The following is a 17,565-nucleotide window of genomic DNA, read 5'->3' on the forward strand; positions in this document are numbered from 1 at the left end:
GGGTCCGGGGGGCTCCTGCAGGTCCTGATGGCTCCGTGTGTCTCTGGCACAGGCGATCTCGTGGTGGTGGCCCCCGGATGAGGCCAGGGACAGCGTGACAGTCGTCGGGACAGCCACGGCGGTTCTTTGTCCGCTTCGGAGAGCTGAGGCCACGGTCTGCTGCCAGCTCCGTGTGTTAGCTCCGCAGGGGAAGAGCCGCCCGCCAGACACGAACGTCGCCCCGACAGGAGCTGCTGCACAAATCGAGCGCGCTTCTGGAGGGGAAAATCACAGTTCGGTTTTGTGCTTGATGAGGTATTTACCGGGAGGCAAAGCAAGTCAAAAATAGGGTGACAGCGACTTCAAAGAGAGTGCCTGACTTCTAAGAACGACACCTCTGCCAGCGCTGGGTTTGGGAATATCAGCTGTGCCTGCACACGAGAGCTGGAGCAGGCGTTTTGGCCGGCCCTGTAGGCGAGGCAGCGAAGCACCGGCCTGGCAGGCGGCCCGGCAGGGGAGGAGTGCCTGGAGAGGGGACATCGGCGTCGCGGCGAGGGACAGCGGCGAGCGGGGCTGTGCCACGCCGGGTGGCACCATGGGCACCCCGTCCCCGCGGGCTGTGCTGCTGCTCGCCCTGCTGGCGGCGCTCCGCGCTCCCCCCGCGGCGCAGGGGCGGCCGAACTTCCTCGTCATCCTGGCGGATGATCTGGGCTGGGGGGACCTCGGGGCCAACTGGGCCGAGACGAAGGAGACGCCGAATTTGGATGAGCTGGCTGCCGAAGGGACGAGGTAACGGCCGTGCCCCCTCCCTGGCCCAAAATGAGCATCCTTGGGTGCTCTGCCCTGCAGCGAAGGGGGTCTCCCTCCCAGTAGGGGTTCAGCGACGTAGTTTTGAGTTCGTGGGTAGAGCCCGGCACCCTGGGGTGCAGGTCCCTGCACAGCTGGGACGTGCAAGCGCCAGCCCCTCATCCCTGGGGGCACAGAGGGTTGTGTGCGGGCAAGCTGGGAGGGACAGGGCAGCACCGCCCCGTGCGGGTCTCGCCAGCCCAGGCTCTGTTCCCTTTTCCAGGTTCGTGGATTTCCACTCGGCCGCCTCCACCTGCTCCCCGTCCCGCGCCTCGCTGCTCACGGGGCGCCTCGGGGCGCGCAACGGGGTGACCCACAACTTCGCCGTCACCTCGGCGGGCGGCCTGCCCCTCAACGAGACCACGCTGGCGGAGGTGCTGCGGGCGGCGGGGTACAGCACGGGGGCGATAGGTAAGGCTGGGGGTGGCACCGGCCGGGATGAAGGTGCCCATGGTGAAGGTGTCCGTGCCTTCCCCCACGGAGGAGGCACAGCGGGTAGCTGGCAGCTAAAGGAAAGCCTAAAGGATGAGCGGGAGGGATTCTGCACTTCCCCCCCCTCTTCCCGCAATCCCCAGATTTCGTATCCAAGTGTAAGACGCGGCCTGAAGTTTGGGCCTGCCCCAGTTTCCAGTCGAAGCCGTGGTTGCTTAACCCTGCGCTGGAAACGCCGAATTTTCCTTAGGAAACGTGAGGGTGCCGAGCGGCTCTGCCCGCGCACGCCCCGCGGGGGTGTGATGATGCCGGGCGTGATGCCGGGCGTGACGCAGCAGGTGCTGGCAGGGACTTTTGGTGCTGCTGGTCCGTGACGTTGGGCACCCTCCTGCCCCTACAGCACGACCCGCCCCACCTGCAAGTGCACCACCAGCACCAAGTCCTTCGCTCCCCCCGATCGCGTGTGTTGGGGCTGCACTGGCACAAAAGCCCTCCCTTTCCCTGCTCCTGCTCCATTTTTGCTGTTCCCCCTCTCCTGTCAGCGGGCTCGGTGTGAGCAAGCCTCGGGACGTGGAGGACCCGAGGATGAGGCTGGTTCTTTGTGCTAGGTTAGAAGGTTGTCTCCTCCGAACGCGGAGGCCTCAAAGAGCCTTTTAAGGCTGGAGACGGTCGATTTGCACGGACACGAGATACCTTCGGCATTTTTGCTGGCTTTCTGCAAAAAAAAAGGCATTCTGGAAATGAGGCCAGCACAAACAAGTGGCCTTTCTCGCCGTTAGATTAAAACCTCCTGCGCTGCGCCTTGCGGGTAGTCGCTTGTGACGGCAGCGCCCGGAGCCGAGTTAACCTCTGAAATGATTCTGGTTTTTGCAGGCAAATGGCACCTGGGGCACCACGGCCGCCACCACCCCACTGCCCGCGGTAAGGACGCAGCGGAGCCGAGCGCCCCGCGTTCGCCTGGCTCCTGCTGACCCCCTCCTTGCCCCGCAGGCTTCGACTATTACTTCGGGATCCCCTACAGCCACGACATGGGCTGCACGGACACCCCCGGCTACAACGTGCCGCCCTGCCCGCCCTGCCCGCGGCACGGCGCCGCCACCAGGTACGGCTCCGGGCACGGCACCGCGAGGTGGGATTTGGGGTTTGCGGCCCCGGCCCCTCGGTCTGCTCCTTGCCGCCGTCTCCTCCCGCGTGCTCCCTGGAAATGCCCCGGGGAGGTGAGCTGTGGGGCGCTGGGGCGGCGAGCGCCCTGTGCCGCGGGGACGTCGGCGTGCTGCTGGTCCCCTGTGCGGTGCGAGCGGCACGGGGTGCCTTCTTCCCGCAGCGCCGCCGACAAGGAGTGCTACACGGACGTGGCCCTTCCTCTCTTGGAGAACCTCACCATCGTCCAGCAGCCCGTCGACCTCAGCAGCCTGACGGAGCGCTACGCAGAGGCGGCGGCGCGCTTCGTCCGGAGGGCAAGGTGAGGTGCCACACGCTGTCCCCGTCCCCGTGCCCGTCCCCCTGCCAGCCCGTGGGTCTCTGCAAGCGCTCTGTGCTCCTTCTGGGGCACCTGGGGATCACCGGGCTTCGTGGGCGACCTTCCCCAGTGGTGCTGGGCCGTGCGGAGTCCAGGCTTGCCGTTCCCCAAGGTGCGGAGCAGCTCCTGGGAGACGACAGCCCCCGAGCCCTGCTGACGGGTTTCGTAGTGCTGATCCCTGTTATTCAAGGATTAGGAGCCGTGACTTTGCAAAACGCCTTCCTGCAGCGCGGGACGAGGCCGTCTCGGGGGTGGTGCCCGCTGCTCAGCACCCACCTGGGGGCCGCGTGTGCAGGGTCGCTAAAAAAAGGCCGTGGGCTGCAACGGGGGCAAAGGGACAGGAGAAATGAGGAGGGGACTGCACGGAAAGGGCTGCGTCAGCACTCTGGATAAATCTGGGTGCTGTTTTGGGGTTGTCTGAGTTTATGGAGAACAGGATTAAACAGGTGCCTGCCTTTCCTCTCCCTCTCTTTGATGGCTTATTTCAGTTTTCCTCTGCCTGACTCACTTGTTATGGGGCAATGAAAAGAACACAGGATTTGTCATCTCGGTGTTTTTTTAACCAGCCGTGTCAAGGTTGAGCAATTCAGTGAGATTTGGCTCTGCCCGGGACACTCAGAGCACAGCAAATACGGGAGCAAAAGCCAAGGACGTTGGTCTTAAGTTATCGATTAAACGTTTGCTCCGTTTTCGGGAGAGAGAGGGGCTGAATTAGGAATGCAAAAGGCAAACGGGGCTCCCAGCTGAGTGCCAGGGTAAGGGCAGTGCTCCCCTGGGCCCCGCAGCCTGTTTCCCACCGGTCCGTGTGCCGGCCTGCTCACGGCAGCCCCTCGAAGGGGCCGGGACAAGCTCCCCGTGTTCGCGTGGCGCTTCGGGGCTCCAGGCGCGAGCCGGGCAGTGCCGTGCCCCAGGTGGTGGCAGGACAGCCAAGTGGCCCTGCCCCAGCACGGCGCTGATCACGGGCCTCGCTCAGGCATTTCTGCCGATAAGAAGTCACGGGGATGCCGGGGACGTTCCTGCGCCCGGTGGCTCTTGCGGGGTTCGGGCAGGTTCCTGTGCTCTCCGCGAGCTCGCGAAGGCAGCGAGCGACCCCCGGGTGCCAAAATCCTCCCCGGCGTGTTGAGCACCCTGCTCCGGGCACCCTGAAGTCCCAGGGACAAAGGTTCTGCGCTAGAAGGAGGCAGCGCGTGGCCGTGCCCATGCAGGGCTTTGCAGCCCCCCCCCCCCCATTTCCTCCATCCCAGCGTTTTGCAGGAGTTTTGCAGCGCTCAGAGGGCACAAAAATTTGAGGGGCTCCGGTTTTGCTGGGCAATGAAGCGGCTGTGCCGGGAGGGGTGAGATTTGGGAACCTGTGGCCCCAACGTAGGTGACGCGCGTGGGGCAAAGGAAGGAAACGCAGGTCGGGGGGGGACCCCAAAAGCCCCTGGCTCCCCCCAGACGCGATGGGGCCGGGCACGGGCACGGGCTGGGGCGCGCACCCACGCAGGCACGTCCCTGGGATCCGGCCCCTCCCCGCCGCCCGCCATCCCACCCTTCCCCTCCGAGGTCCCTGAGGAAGAGCGGCCTCGTCGGAGGAGATAAATATAGCCGTAAACAAGAAAACAGGACGTGTCCTCTGATGATTTAAAAGCAAACAGGCAGCGGGGCAGCGCGCGGCGAGCGGGACGCTGCAGCGAACGTGCCTCGCTCCCTGTCCAGGGCCGGGCTGCGGCGTCGGGGTCGTCCTTGTGCTGCTCATCCTCCTCTGAAATAACTTCCCGGAGCAGCAGGGGACGAGCACAGCATGCCGGGGGGGGCCAAAATGCCGAAACGGGCCCCGGGAGAGAGGGGAGGAAGAAGGATGCGAGGGGCGCGTCGGTGCGGGGCGTTCTGCTCCTGGCTGGGTGCCGTGGGGTGCAGGGGGCTGGAGGAAGGGGCGAGCCTGTCCCGAACGCGAGCGCCTCGGGGAAGGACAGCCCTGGCACCCGCGGGAGCAGGAAGGGAAGGAAGCAGCACCGGGGAGGTTTCAACAGGAGCGGGGAAGAAGTGACTCACGGGGGGAAGCTGCGCGCTCGTCCTGGCGCTTCCTCCCGGCGGCGGTGCCGGGGCAGGTGCGGGCACATGAAGGTGCCCCCCGGGAACGTGCCCTACCCGGTGGGGGACAAACCACGGCCACCCCACCTGCCTGATTTGCTGTCCAAAACCAGGAGCGATCCTCCTTTCCTTCCCATTTCCTTCCCGAGGTTCTCTGAGGTTTCGGGACCAAGCGTCCCGCGGGGCGGGCAGGTTTGCAGCCGGCTGGTTTTGGAAGGGTCACGGCTCCCTGTGCCCGGCCCAGCAGTGCCACCGCCGCGGTGACCTCCTGCAGCCGTCCTCCCCTTCCCCTCTCCCTAACCCAGCTGGATTTGCTCCCCCTGTTCCCCGCAGTGACAGCGGGCGCCCCTTCTTCCTCTACGTGGCGCTGGCCCACATGCACGTGCCGCTGGAGGTGACCGCGCCGCCGGGCAGGGACGTCTACGGAGCCGCCCTGCGCGAGATGGACGCCTTGGTGGGGCGGCTGCGGCGCCTCGCCGGCCCCGACACGCTGCTGTGGTTCACAGGTAACGCCGCAGGACCTCCTGCAGTGGCGGGGTGACAGCTCCGTGCCAGCCCTGGCCGTGCAGCGGGGGCACAGGGGGACGAGCCCGGTGGCGTCCCCCAGCCCTCGGTGCTCCGTGGCCGGGGGATTGAGGAACCGGAGCTGCCACCGCTGGGGACGCAGCTCCCAGCCCGGCTCAGCTGCTGCTCACCCCACCACCCACCTCAGCCACGGCCCTGCCTAATTAAAGCTCAAATCCTCGCTCGTTAAGAAGCCCAAATCCGCTCAGGCTGGGCAGCCTCCCTAATGAGGACGCCCTGCTCCTGGCGCAGGAACTGCCCGGCCGCTCATTAACGCCTGGAGCCGGCGGCAGCCGCCTTGTGCCCGGCCCCACTCCAGCAGTGGGCAGCCCCCCAGAAACGAGCCCTGCCCCTAAATAAACCTTTAGGAACCCCAACCCTGCCCGCCAGGCCCCATGCTGCTCTTGGTGTTGTAGGGCAGCACTGAGGGGGCGGGAAGGGGCCGCAGGGACCCCACTCGTCCCCCAGAACAGAGGTGCCCCCGCTGCCAGCGCCGCTCACGGGGATGTTGCTTTCTCTTGCAGGTGACAACGGCCCTTGGGCGCAGAAGTGCGAGCTGGCGGGACGGCTGGGGCCGTTGGTGGGGGCCTGGCAGAGGACACGAGGTGAACTTATAGTGGGGGGGACCCCCTGAACCCTGGGGGTGCGCGGGGGCTGCTGCCAGGAGCCCCTCTCTGCCCCCCAGCACCCAGCGGGGAGCGCTGCTCACCCCCAGCCTTTGGGGCAGCCGTGGGTTGGGTTGCCTTGAAGGCACCTCCGACCATCCCTTATATTTAAAATAGACACAGCGATGTCTGTTCTCCCCCAAAATTACCTCTGGGTGGGACTGGAGCCCCCCAGGTCCCTGTTACCCCAGACCCTTTGCAAGCCCAGGGGGAGCAGATGCTGCTTCCAGCCCCCTGGTGCAGCAGCTCCTGGGGAGCCACGCTCCTGGCGAGAGCTGGGACCACTGGGGGGGGCTCCGGGGGGCCCCGTGGGCGATGGGAAGGTGAGCTCCTGCCCTTCATCTGCTCGGCTCCCGATGCCCCCGCAGCCCCTGCCCGGGGCCCTTGAGCCCAGCCCGGCGGGACTTTTTATTTTCCTTCTCTCTAACTTTTTTTTTTTTACTATATTTTTTTTCCTCCTTTTCCGGCCAAGCCATCTGGCCGGTGGGTTTCTTTCGGCCGGAGCGGCCAGAAGCATGCATGAGTCAGGCGCTTCCCACTTCTGCTTGTGTTACGCGCCGTAAACGCGGCTCGGGTTCCGTTGCCCCGATCGCTCGGGGTCAGCGCGGGAATGGGGGGGGGACGCGGCGGGGGGCACGGGGACAGCGCCGCTCTCCTCCTCCTCCTCTGCTTCCTGACCCCTGCCCAGCAGAGGAAGCCGAGGCTGGTCCCGCGCGAGCCCGGCCGCGGGGCTGCCCGCCGTGGCTCCCCCCGCTCCCTTTCCGGTTCCCAGGGCCGTGGGGCGCTCGGGCAGGAGTCCTAACCTTCGCTTTCTTGGTAAACAAACCCCGCCGCCGACCTGGGTTGCTCTTGAGCAACCGACGGTCACAAGCTCCCGGAGCATATGGTCCGGGCCGTCCGGCGGTCGGGAACAAACCTACAACAACACGGCCCCTTTCCAGCATCTCGCTGCCCACACGCGGCCCTGCGAAAACAACCCCGAAAAGCTCCTCCCGGGCCGCTGGCTCTCCGGGAGCTGCCTCTAAAACCCCAGGGACCGGTGGCTTCTGAGCCCCCCCCGGCTGTTGTGGGGTCAGGGAGCTGCGAAGCCCCCCACCCCCCGGCACCGTGCCCGCGGTGCAGCGCCCGCGGGGGGCTCGGGGGTCCCGGCCGGGGGGCATCTCCCCCTCCCCACGTCCCCGGGGACAGGGAGGAAGGGGAGGTGCTGCTGCGCGGGATTATATAGGTTTCGTGTGGCTTGGCGTTTCCTTTTAGGGTCCAACCCAAATTCCAGGAATGTTTTCCACTGCTCTCGGTGGTCACTGCAATCAGCCCGCGCTCGCGGAGAGCAGCGGCCCCGCGTGCTGGGCCCCCCGCTCCGAGTCGAGGGCTGCACGGGGGGAGCTTCCCCTCCCCTCCCCAGGAGCCCCCGGCCCCCTTGGAAAGCCCAGCTCCCATCCCCTGGCCCCAAACACCCCAAAAAGGGGAATCAGAGGGACGCGCGTGTTTTCGGGGTGCTTTGGGACGGGTCAGGAAGGCTCCGGCCCCGTTGTGCCCCCGCCGGGGAGCAGGGACGCCGCGCTTCTTGTCCCTGCATGGAAAGCTCCGCTTTTTCCTGGAAAGCTGCGGCCTCACCGTGCTTGCGTCATCTCGGCTCCTGGGAGAAATCCCTGCCTGGCTTTGGGGTGTTGCAGCCCGGGCTGCAACCGGGAGCGTCACCGGGAGCTCATGCTTCCCTCTGGCTCCCTGGCTGCTCCGTCCGCGGACGGACGGGTGGACAGACGGACAGACAGCCCCGCTCCCCTGCCCTCGGGGTGCCGGGCTGTGCAGAAACCCCCTCGAACAGCCAACGCGGTGCTGCAAGGACTGTTAAATCCCCGAGCAGAGGTACCGGCAGCCTCACGTTGTTACAACTGGGATCGTTTCCGATGGCGTCAGGGGAGCGCGGTGCCGCAGCGACGTGCTGGCTGCGGCTGTGGTTGGGGTGCACGGGGCACCCCAAATCGCTGCAGCCCCCGAGCGGCCAGCAGGGCTGGGGTGGTGGCGCAGGACGAGCAGGACCAGGAGCAGGAGGAGCAGGAGGATCCCCTCGCTCTTGGCTCTGCCGGAGGAAATGGCTCCGGGTGCGCGCCGTTGCCATGTGCACGCTGAAAGCCGGGCAGACAAAGGGCTTGGGAAGTTGGTGCCGTGAATGGGGCCGGGGGTTTCCCTCTGCCCCATTCCCAGTCCCTTCCCCCCGGCTGCTTGGGGCCCTTCGTGCTGCAGCAGAGGCGGCAGCTCCGTGGCACCGCTCAGCACCCCCGCTTTGTTGGTCAGCCCCCCATTTCCACCCTCAGCCCCCGTCTGGGTGCTCAGCACCTCGGCGCAGGCAGGAGCTGGGCGGCTTCCCCCGCCTCCCAAACCCCGGGCAGAGCGCGGCCTCTGGGCTGTGGCAGGGGACGAGCGGAAGGGTTAATGGGAGTCAGGCGGCAGGAGGGAGCTGCGCTGCTATCAGCAGAAATGGATTTTTAACGAAGCCGGGGGCAGCCGGTGGCGCTTTATCTGCCCGAGGGCGCCGTGCACTTGGTGCCGCTCGCAGCCCCGCACCCTCTGCGCCGGGAGGGAGCCCCTGGGCGAAATTCCTGCGTCTCCTGCCCAGAGGGTGGGTGTTCGTGCTCAGCTCCATGGATGTTTGTGCTCAGCTCCGTGGATGTTAGTGCTCAGCTCCCAGGTGGATATTAGTGCTCAGCTCCCGGCTGCCTCACTCATCACTCACTGGAGCAGATGAGAAACAAAAGGCAGTGCCAAACCGAGCCCCCTTTCCCCTCTCTCCTCGTTTCTTGTAAAAACTCCTGCAAAATTCTTCTCCCTCCCCTGACCCAGCTCCGAAATCCAGCAAAACCTTCCCCCGTTAGGGTCATCTAACAGCGCGGCCGCTTTCTCTTGCAGGTGGGAGCCCGGCCAAGCAGACAACGTGGGAAGGAGGGCACCGCGTCCCGGCGCTGGCGTATTGGCCCGGCCGCGTCCCCGCCGCGCGGAGCAGCCGCGCCGTGCTGAGGTAGGGGCCGGCTCTGGCTTTTGGGGTGGCCTCTGCCTGCACCCCGCTTCCCGCAGCCCGTCCGGGGACGGCGTGCTCCTGCCAGCTCTGCGAGGGCACGCCGTCACCCCGCGGGTGACACCTCCGACCCCGAGGGGATTGCTGGGATGGCAGCAGCAGCAGCAGCGCCCCGCTTGGGCGTCACCTGCGCTGTGGTGCTGCGCTTCTGTCCTGCCCCAAAGGACTCCCAACGCTATAAACGCCCTTTTTGTGGGGCCGGTGGCTCCGCGCTAGCAGCTGCAGGGCTCGGTGCGCCTCTTCCCCGCGGTGGCCGAGCGCCTCCCGATAATTAATAGATGCCGATGTTCCCTCTCCCCGCCGAGAAGCAGGCTTCGGCTTTGTGGTTTGCGAAATGGCTTTCTGTGGAGGAGGGCGCGGTTGTGGGGAGGGCTGGCCGGAGGGATGGCGCTTGTGCTCAGCGCAGGATGCGGCCGGGCTCCGAGGTTGTCCCGGCTGCCGCTGCTGGGGTGAGAGCCGCGGGGAAGGGCTGGGGCTGCGGCACCCGGGGACGGCGGCACTGCGGAGACGGCATGGGGGGCCCCTCCGTGCAGCCCTCCTTGCAGCTCTTGCAGCTCCCCTCGCGGCAAACCCAGAGCCCCGGGAGCTGGGTGTTTGCAAGGGGGGAAGGTTCAGGGCAAGCACTGGAGCACTGATGTCTTGCTGAGGGCGCAAGGTGCGTGGCGCCAGGCACCCCTGGGGTTTCACTTGCAGATCCTTCCCCTGCGTGGGACCCCCTGTTGCCTGTCCCCTCTCCAGCCCCCTCTCCCCGTTCACCCTGCACCGCAGCAGCCCCGGGGTCCCGGTTATGTCCCGGGACCTTATCTCCTGCATTTCCAGCCCAGCAGGTTGGGCAGCCGTAAAGGCAGAACGCTGCCAGCAGCACGGCCGCGCTGCGTGCCGGGCACTCATGGAGGGGCTGTGTGGCTCCCCAGGAGTTTCCTCGTTTTCCTTTTTTTTTTTTTTGTTATTTCGAAGACAAAGCTGCGATCCTCGGGCCGCTGTGAGCCAGGGGCCGCCCTGCCAAGCGCCCGGGCTGCGGGGCCGGGTGGTTTCCAGCCGCGTGCGCTCCCCGTGCCGGGCGGCCGCCGGTCACCTCGGCGCTGACGTCCCTGCAGCTGGGCCCGGTCCCACCTCGGGGCTGCTCCGGTAAACACAGCCCGGCCTTTCGAAAGCTGCTGGCCCAGCTGCACGCCTTTGCTTATTCAGAGATGCCTACGGGGGAGCCTGCCTGCCTCAGACGCGGAAATTCAAAGTCAACAAACCCCGAGGAGGTTTCGTAAAGTTCAGGCGTGTGACACGGAGCAACAAAAGGCAGGAAGCTGCCAGCCGGGCGCTGAGGCCGCTGCTGGCACCGGCCCCGGCCCAGGAGCGCCGGCAGCAGCAGCCTGGGGCCGTGCGGTCCCTGGTGCTTGGGGGTCCTCGGGGGCGCCCAGACCCCGGTGCTGGCCGGGGAGTTGTCCTGAGGACACGGACGGGGTGGGTTTCCCACCCTAAAGGCTTCTGAGTCAAGCAGCTTGTTTCATCGGTGTCCTCGCGTCCTCCCCGTCCCACCCGAGCCGTAAAGACCCGGTTCCTGAAGGTCTCCAGCACAGCTGGAGGCTCTCTCAGCCCTCTTTGGGCCTGCGGTTTGAAGGGAGAGGAGCCGCCATCCCCGAGCAGTGGCGGGGTGAGGTGGCGGTGGTGCTGCGTCACCGGGCACGAGTCGGCTGGACGCGCGTGCTGGGTCAGCTTCTTGCCGCCCAAATAACGCGGTGGGAAGCTTCTCCTCCCTGACGGGGAGAGCTGAGAGCTGCAGAGAGCATTAAAGGCGTGCAGTGGGGCTGGGAAACCTCTGCTGGGAAGGGCGCGGGCTGGGCAAGGGCAGGAATTACCTGCCTGCTGGGGCGTCCTTCTGCCCGAGGTCATGAAAACGCTGGCAGCGGGAGGAAAATCCCCCAGCCGCGTCCGCGCCCTGCCTGTGTCTGTGCCGCCCTCCCTGGGGCAGCAGGACGGGGGTCCCCAGGGGTCTCCATCCGTGCCCTCCTTGAGCTCCTTCCCCCCAGGGCTGCGTGGCCAGGCCGGGCATGGCCTCGCTTCGTGACCTGCCCTTCGTTACCTGCCCTGTGTGGGGTGAGCGGGGTGAGCGTGCCCGGGGGCTGGGGGTGCTGCCCCGCTGCGCCCTGCCCCGCGCCTGCACGGACGTGCAGCTGCTCGGCGCGCCCTGCACGGAGCTGCCTCGTCGGCTCTTCTTAATTACGTTTAATTGTTGGAGCTTCCTGCTGTGCCCAAGCAGGGTGCTGAAGAAATAGGTCAGCGGGGTGGCGAAGGAGGAAAGCGCAGCGCCCCGGGGCCGGCAGGGCTGGGGCTGCTGCAGGTGCGGGACCCTGCTCTCAACCTGGGGCTTTCAGGGCTGATTTTTAGGTGGTTGTGCCCTACCTGTGCACCCCTCGGAGCTGAGCCCTTGCTCAGAGCCCTCTGAGCAGCTGAAAACGCGTTGCTTCATCTCAGTTTGTTGTGTGGAGCCTTGGACCTGTCTCACACCACCCCAGCTTTGCCTTTTCCGCTTTGCTGTGGTGGTTTCCCGGGGTGCCCAGCTGCTGTTTCGGGGTACCCGTGCTCGGGATGGGTGCGGGTGCACGGTGCCGGGGCCGGATCCTGCGGGATGTGCCCCGGGCAGCGCCGTGGGGCAGCCCCACGCGGAGCTCGGCGGCTCCTGCAGGGATGCGCCCAGCTCCCAGCGGGGAGCCCGAGGTTTTCGGCGCCTCCCGGCCGCTCGGGCTGTCTCCATGAGAGCCGCGTAGCCGGGGCTGCCTTTCAGCTCTCCTCAGCATTGTTTGTTCTTATTTGTCCTCTCGGTCTCTTAGCAGCTAAATTAAAACTCGTTGAATGGGAGAAACAGGGGCCCTAAAGTCCCGGGCTGTTTTCTCTCTCTGCTCACGCAACCGGGCAGCAGCAAGGGGCCCCGGTCCCACAGCGCGGCCGCTGCCGCGCCCCGGGGTGCCAGAACCAGGGGGGTGCTGAGGTCCCGGTGCTTCTGGCAGGGTGCAGGGTGCCAGCACCCCCCCATCCGAGCCACCTGCCGGGGTTGGGCAGCGCTGCGATGTCACTTGTCCGAGAGGGAGGGACGTGACACTCGTGCCACGCAGCGGGGCACGACTTCGCTCGGCCCCTGGCACTCCTGAACGGCGGGGCCAGTGAGCGTGGGGAACTGCCGCCTCCGAGGTCTGGCCCCAGGCCACGACTAGCAGGCAGCAGGCACCAACGCGGAGCCTCTCGCCCTCCCTGTCCCCGAGGAGCCCGCCGGAGGTGGCAGGACACCGGGTCACCCGCGCCCTGCGCACGGGGAGCGAGCGGGACCCAGCCCCGAGCGCTCCTCCCGTGGCTGAGGCCCCTGAAAAGAGAGGATCCTGGTGGAAATGCTGACAGGCGTTTTGGTAGAAGCGCACAAAATAGCACCGCTCTCATTTTCCATTCTGGCTGCGATGGCTCGTGCTGCGCGATGCAAAAGCGAGACCACATTTTCCTGGGGCTGCGGGAGGCGCTGGGGTTGGCGCAGAAAGTCCCTGCGCTTGCACTTTCTGCCGGGGGTGACCCGGTGCCCTCCCCGCGTGCCCGGCCGCGCTGTGGTCGGGGGGACGGCGGGGTGGGGGCTGCCCCGTGCCCACTGTGCCTGTGCCCTGCGCCCCAGGACCTGCAGGTGCAGCGGTGGCCGCGCTCGGGGACCCCCCTGCACCATGCCCAAGGTGCTCGCAGCGAGGGCTCGCCGCGGCTGGGTCACCTCCCGGATCCCTCGGTGGCCTTTTCTGCAGGGCTCAGCTGTTGGGAGGCAGCCGGGGACCCCCCCAGACGAGGGGCTGCAGGGTGCTTGGGGCGCTCAGCTCCGTGCTCGGCTGAAACCTGCCTCTTTCCCCAGCACCCTGGACATCTTCCCCACGCTGGTGGCCCTGGCTGGAGCGACGCTTCCCCCAAACCGGCGTTTTGACGGCTTGGACGTGTCCCCGGTTCTCTTTGGGCAGTCGGACGTGGGGCACAAGGTAAGGCAGAGCCCCTTTCTGGTGACGTCCCCCTCCCGAGCTGCCTCTGAGCTGAGGGTGAGGTGGGCAGAGGGGCCGGGATCGGAAGGGCTCGGGGCCGGGGCGCGCAGCCCCGTGGGAGCACCGGCCCTGCTGGCTGCGTGCCCGCACCTCCGGCGGCCCCGCCGAGCCCAGCGTGATTCTGCTCCTTCCTGGTCACAGGAGGTGCACAGGCGTGGGAAACAAAAGATCCCCAGGGCTCAGACCTAGCTGTATCTGCTTTATTTATCTTGACAGATAGAGACATAATTAAGCGCTTCTTCTCCGAGCTCCTTGGCTCGGAAACGTGCCCGTTATTGATGTTCGAGTGGGGCAGCCAGCCCCGTGTCCTGCAGCTCTCCACCCATGCAACAATAGGAGCTGTTGACAGCTCCTTTAAGCATGAAAAACGCAGCTAGGAGAACAAGGAGTATGGCGATGCGTTTTTCTCAGAGTTTCACAAGATCTTTGCTGAACCAAAAAAAAAAAAAAAAAGCAGCTTTAAAAGCAGTCCCACAGATAAAGCCTGATTTTGCTTTTCAAGTCCGCCCTCCTGCAAGCGCTGCAAGCCAGCTCCCAGCAGGGATCCTGGATCTGCTTTCTGTGTCCATCAGGGTTTTGGTATTTAGTTCGTATTTATGGAACCCTCTACTGAACCGTGAGATAAACTGGGGAAGAGGATGGGACACGGCCAGCGTGCGCTCGAGCTGCTCTTCGGGATTAACCCTCTTCTTGCGTGCTCGTGGTGCCGGAGAGGGGGACTGGTGCTCGGCAGCCTTGGCATCAGCACGTGGTGCGGGGCTGGAGAGGGCTTGTGTTCCTTCCTACGTGCTTTGGGATGAGGAGTCAACTCCCCAAAACTGGGGCTGAGTCCCCAGCTGCTGCCACCCCCCTGCTTTTTGGGGGAGCTTGTGCTGCCGTGGGGTGCGAGCAGCGGTGAATCAGCCCCTGGGGCTGGGACCTGCCGGCCCCGGGTGCCGTGTCCCCGGAGGTCACTGTTGGCTTGTCCCCACCCGTCCCGACATCCCTGGGGACTGCCGGCCCCACGCCGCGTGTGACGGGGTGGCCTTCGGCACGGCGAGCGTCGCCCCGCGCTCCGGCCGCCGCGCTTGTCCCCGCTCCCTCCCCGCTCGGCAGCGGGCGCGCGGCGCCTTTCGTCAGCGAGCGGCTGATGGCAAAACCACCTTTGATGTCGCCGGGTTTTCCTTGACACAAATCCTGCCGAAGCAGTTCCTTTTCTCGCCCCGCCGCCTGATGGACGCACGCCGCTGACAGCTGGTTTTCTCCTTGGGGCTGGCGCGAGGCTGCGGCTCCCCGCGGCCCCGTAACCTTGCTCGCGTCCCGGCCCGCGCTCGGCACCGGCACAACCTGTGACGGTGCTGGGCCGGGGCCAAGGTCCTGTTTTGAGCAAAGGCTATTTACAGTAAAAATAAACACATCCTACGAAACGTATCAAGGGTACGAGCGGCTGACAAATAAGCTCTTTCCATGAGCTTAATGTCAGAGGGGTGTGCTCCTCCTCCCCACGCACTCGCTGGCTTATGAAAACAGCCCGGAGCTGGGAGTTCAGATGGAGGGTTTGCTGAGGAGAAGGGTATTTTTTGTTCTTTTTTTTCTTTTTCTTTTCATTTTTTGTTCTTTAATAACAAAGTCACGGGTTGCGGACCTGGGAACGTTTCTTGAAAGGGCTCAGTCGAAACAAGCTCCTCACTTATGCGGTGAATTAGAATGGATTTTCTTAGCGTGGGGTTTCTGAGGCGCGTTCAGGAACAAGCCCGTGGTTGTTTCAGTGCCTCTGCAGCCAGGCAGCAGCATCCGAGCCGTGCTGCTCGGGTTAAAGGGTGCAGGCAAAGCCGAGCTCTAAGGCTGGAAGCAGACAAACTGGTTGAATTCCTGGTGTTTTGGCTTCGTGGGCCCTTAAATAATTACTGATCGCTGCTTTGCAGCTGCTTTATTCCGGCTGAGGGGTGCCCGCACAACCTACAGCACGCATTTCCTCCTTGCAGCACGCTCACGCTGTGTGACCTCTTCCAGCTCACACCCGAGCCTCCCACATGCAGGTTTTCATTTTTTTTCCGTAAAATACGTTTTTTAAACCAAATTCCAGATGGTGATTTTTTTTTTTTTTTAACCTTGCAATTGAAGGCAACAGAGGAAACCGGGAGCATCTGGAGGTCCCCCCGGATCCCGGCGTTTCGGGGGAGCGACGAGCGGCGGCCACGAGGCTCCCAGGGCGGGCAGAGCCCGCGGCGGTGCCCGGGGCAGGGCTCCCGTGCCGGACACCTGCTAAGTCATTACAGCGCTGATCAGCTGCGAACACTGTTACTAAACTTGGCACCGCAGCTGCCTACAACTCCGGCAGATGTTTCTAGTTTTTAGCACAGTGGAAATTTCTTGAATCACTTTTAAACGCAATTCCCAGGGAGGAAACCTCTGGTGACTCATCACTCAGCGGAGCCATTGGCTCCGCAGCAGATATTATCTGACAGAGACCGCCGAACCATCCAGCTCACTTGTCTTCTCCCTCCCCAGTGCCAAGGCAGGCGTCCTGCGCGGATCAAGTGTCCCAAATACCGAGCTGCAGAGACTCGACCCGCCCTTCCCAACTCCCTTCTCCTCACCCCGGCTCCCTGCTGCTGTCAGGGCAGGGAGCGCTCCCCCCACGGCGTGGGTCAGCCGGAGGCGCAGCGGGCACGGTGCTCCGGCACCTCACCTCCGAGCACAGCCCCTGCTTTGCTGGAGCTGAGCTCAGCCCGAGCTCGTGGCCTAGCCGCTGGCCATCGGTTCCGATCCCTGAGATGTTCCTGCCACCGGGGAGGTGACCTCGGAGGAACGCGAGGCACAAGCGAGATGCTGGCGCTTCCCAGTTCCCTTCTGCTGAGCTGCTGCTGAGGCTGCTGGGCTGAGCAGTGTCCCCAGTTGTGTGCACGGCTGGGACATGGTCTCGCGCTGGGAGGGAGCAGGTATAGAACGGAGCACATTTTCTCTGCAATGGGCTCTTTCTGTTCTTCCTTCAGATTCTGCTTCACCCCAACAGTGGGGCAGCTGGGAAGGACGGAGAGATCGAGGCGCTGCGGCTGGCTCAGTACAAGGCGTTCTACACCACAGGTAGGGTGGCTGTGGTAGGGATCGTACGGTCAGGAAAAAAACCGTCTGAGATTCCTGGTTCCCTGCAGGTACGGGTAAAAACCAAACCAGATTAATAGAGGCAGGAGCAAGCCCGGCAAGGAGCGTGTGGGTGCCCGGCTGTGTGCGCAATGGGCTGCGCAGTGCGGGGTTGGCTCCAGAAGCACTCGCAGCCTGGCGCTGGGACCTGGGCTCCCAGAGCTGGGCCGTGGTGGGAAGGGGCCATCACGGACTGGTGAGGAGCCCAGAGGCGGTGCCTGGGCAGGGGTGAGCAGCCTGGGACTCCCGTGGTTTTCTCCTTCCTCCCTAGGAGGGGCGAAGGCTTGCGACGGAAGCGTTGGGCCAGAAGAGCGTCACCAGCCGCCCCTCATTTTCAATCTGGATCGTGATATCCAGGAACAGGAGCCTTTGGATGTGGCATCCGCAGAGTATCGGGCAGTGCTACCTGCCATCAGCCGGGCTTACGCGCAGGCTCTGGAGGACATTGCAACAGACAACGTCTCGGTTGCAGATTACTCCCGAGATCCAGCAGCGAGGCCGTGCTGCAACGCACAGCACGTGGCTTGCCGATGCCAAGCACCTCCCGCAGCCTCGCTGGACCACAGCGCAGAGAGAAGAGCGACGCGGCTTTGTCTTTAAGCAAACAATTGCCCGAGCTGCTCCTTTTCTGATTCTGGTTTTGTGAATTTGACTGTTGTTCCTACTGGCTCCAGCCTTGAGGTTGGCCAGCGGGCAGGGACGGAGGCTGCGGCTCGCTTTGCTCCGTGCCGTGCAGCAGTGTGGGTGAGTTAGTCGCGGGTCTGGGGGAGCAGGCGGAGGGGTCCCCTTGGTGCAGCCCTGCACAGAGCAGGACCGTCCCCCCGGCTGCAGGATTCCCCTGCGGCTGGAGGAGCAGGTCACTGCAGTACCTGGTGGCTCTGCGCACAAAAAGGCTTTTGGTTGGGCCCTTCAGCTGAGAAAAAGTAGTATTTGTCATTAAAACTGCCATCTGCGTGAGCTGAATTTTGGAGAGAATGCTGCTGGGAAATTCTCTAGTGGAAATTCCACTACAGAAAATTAACCCCTGGGCCCGTGGGAGCGCAAGGCAGGGGAGGAAGGAGCCCTCAGCCTCTGTGCTGGTGCTGAGACCCTGGAAGTCTGCAGCTGCAGAGAATATTCCCTGCCTTTGCCATGCTGGCACGAAGTGCTCTGGGAAATGGAGCACCTGCCTCTCCGGCTGCTGCCACGTGAAATTTGTTAACAGGTTATGGTAAAGACACAGCTGTAGAAGAGAGG

General features: G+C 64.7%; 1 protein-coding gene across 7 annotated transcripts in view; it reads left to right on the forward strand.

Moving 5' to 3' along the window:
• The window catches only part of ARSG (arylsulfatase G), a 44,104-nt gene extending 26,812 nt beyond the window's left edge, over positions 1-17,292 (forward strand). For 3 of the 7 annotated variants that reach the window (XM_066980229.1, XM_048064498.2, XM_066980230.1), the window contains 12 exons: positions 53-294; positions 454-768; positions 1,049-1,236; positions 2,131-2,178; positions 2,248-2,359; positions 2,582-2,719; positions 5,183-5,355; positions 5,938-6,018; positions 8,986-9,094; positions 13,026-13,146; positions 16,182-16,272; positions 16,601-17,292. In XM_066980229.1, the coding sequence (XP_066836330.1) occupies positions 290-294; positions 454-768; positions 1,049-1,236; positions 2,131-2,178; positions 2,248-2,359; positions 2,582-2,719; positions 5,183-5,355; positions 5,938-6,018; positions 8,986-9,094; positions 13,026-13,146; positions 16,182-16,272; positions 16,601-16,929 (1,710 nt within the window). In that variant the 5' untranslated portion in view covers positions 53-289 and the 3' untranslated portion in view covers positions 16,930-17,292. Of the gene's footprint in view, positions 1-52; positions 769-1,048; positions 1,237-2,130; positions 2,179-2,247; positions 2,360-2,581; positions 2,720-5,182; positions 5,356-5,937; positions 6,019-8,985; positions 9,095-13,025; positions 13,147-16,181; positions 16,273-16,600 lie in introns of all 7 variants that reach the window. The other 4 variants (XM_066980231.1, XM_066980225.1, XM_066980226.1 and 1 more) reach the window with 4 other exon arrangements.
• The last annotated feature ends 273 nt before the right edge of the window (positions 17,293-17,565 follow it).

The sequence above is a fragment of the Anser cygnoides genome, chromosome 19 (assembly GCF_040182565.1).
Source record: "Anser cygnoides isolate HZ-2024a breed goose chromosome 19, Taihu_goose_T2T_genome, whole genome shotgun sequence".
Taxonomy (NCBI): Eukaryota; Metazoa; Chordata; class Aves; order Anseriformes; family Anatidae; genus Anser; species Anser cygnoides.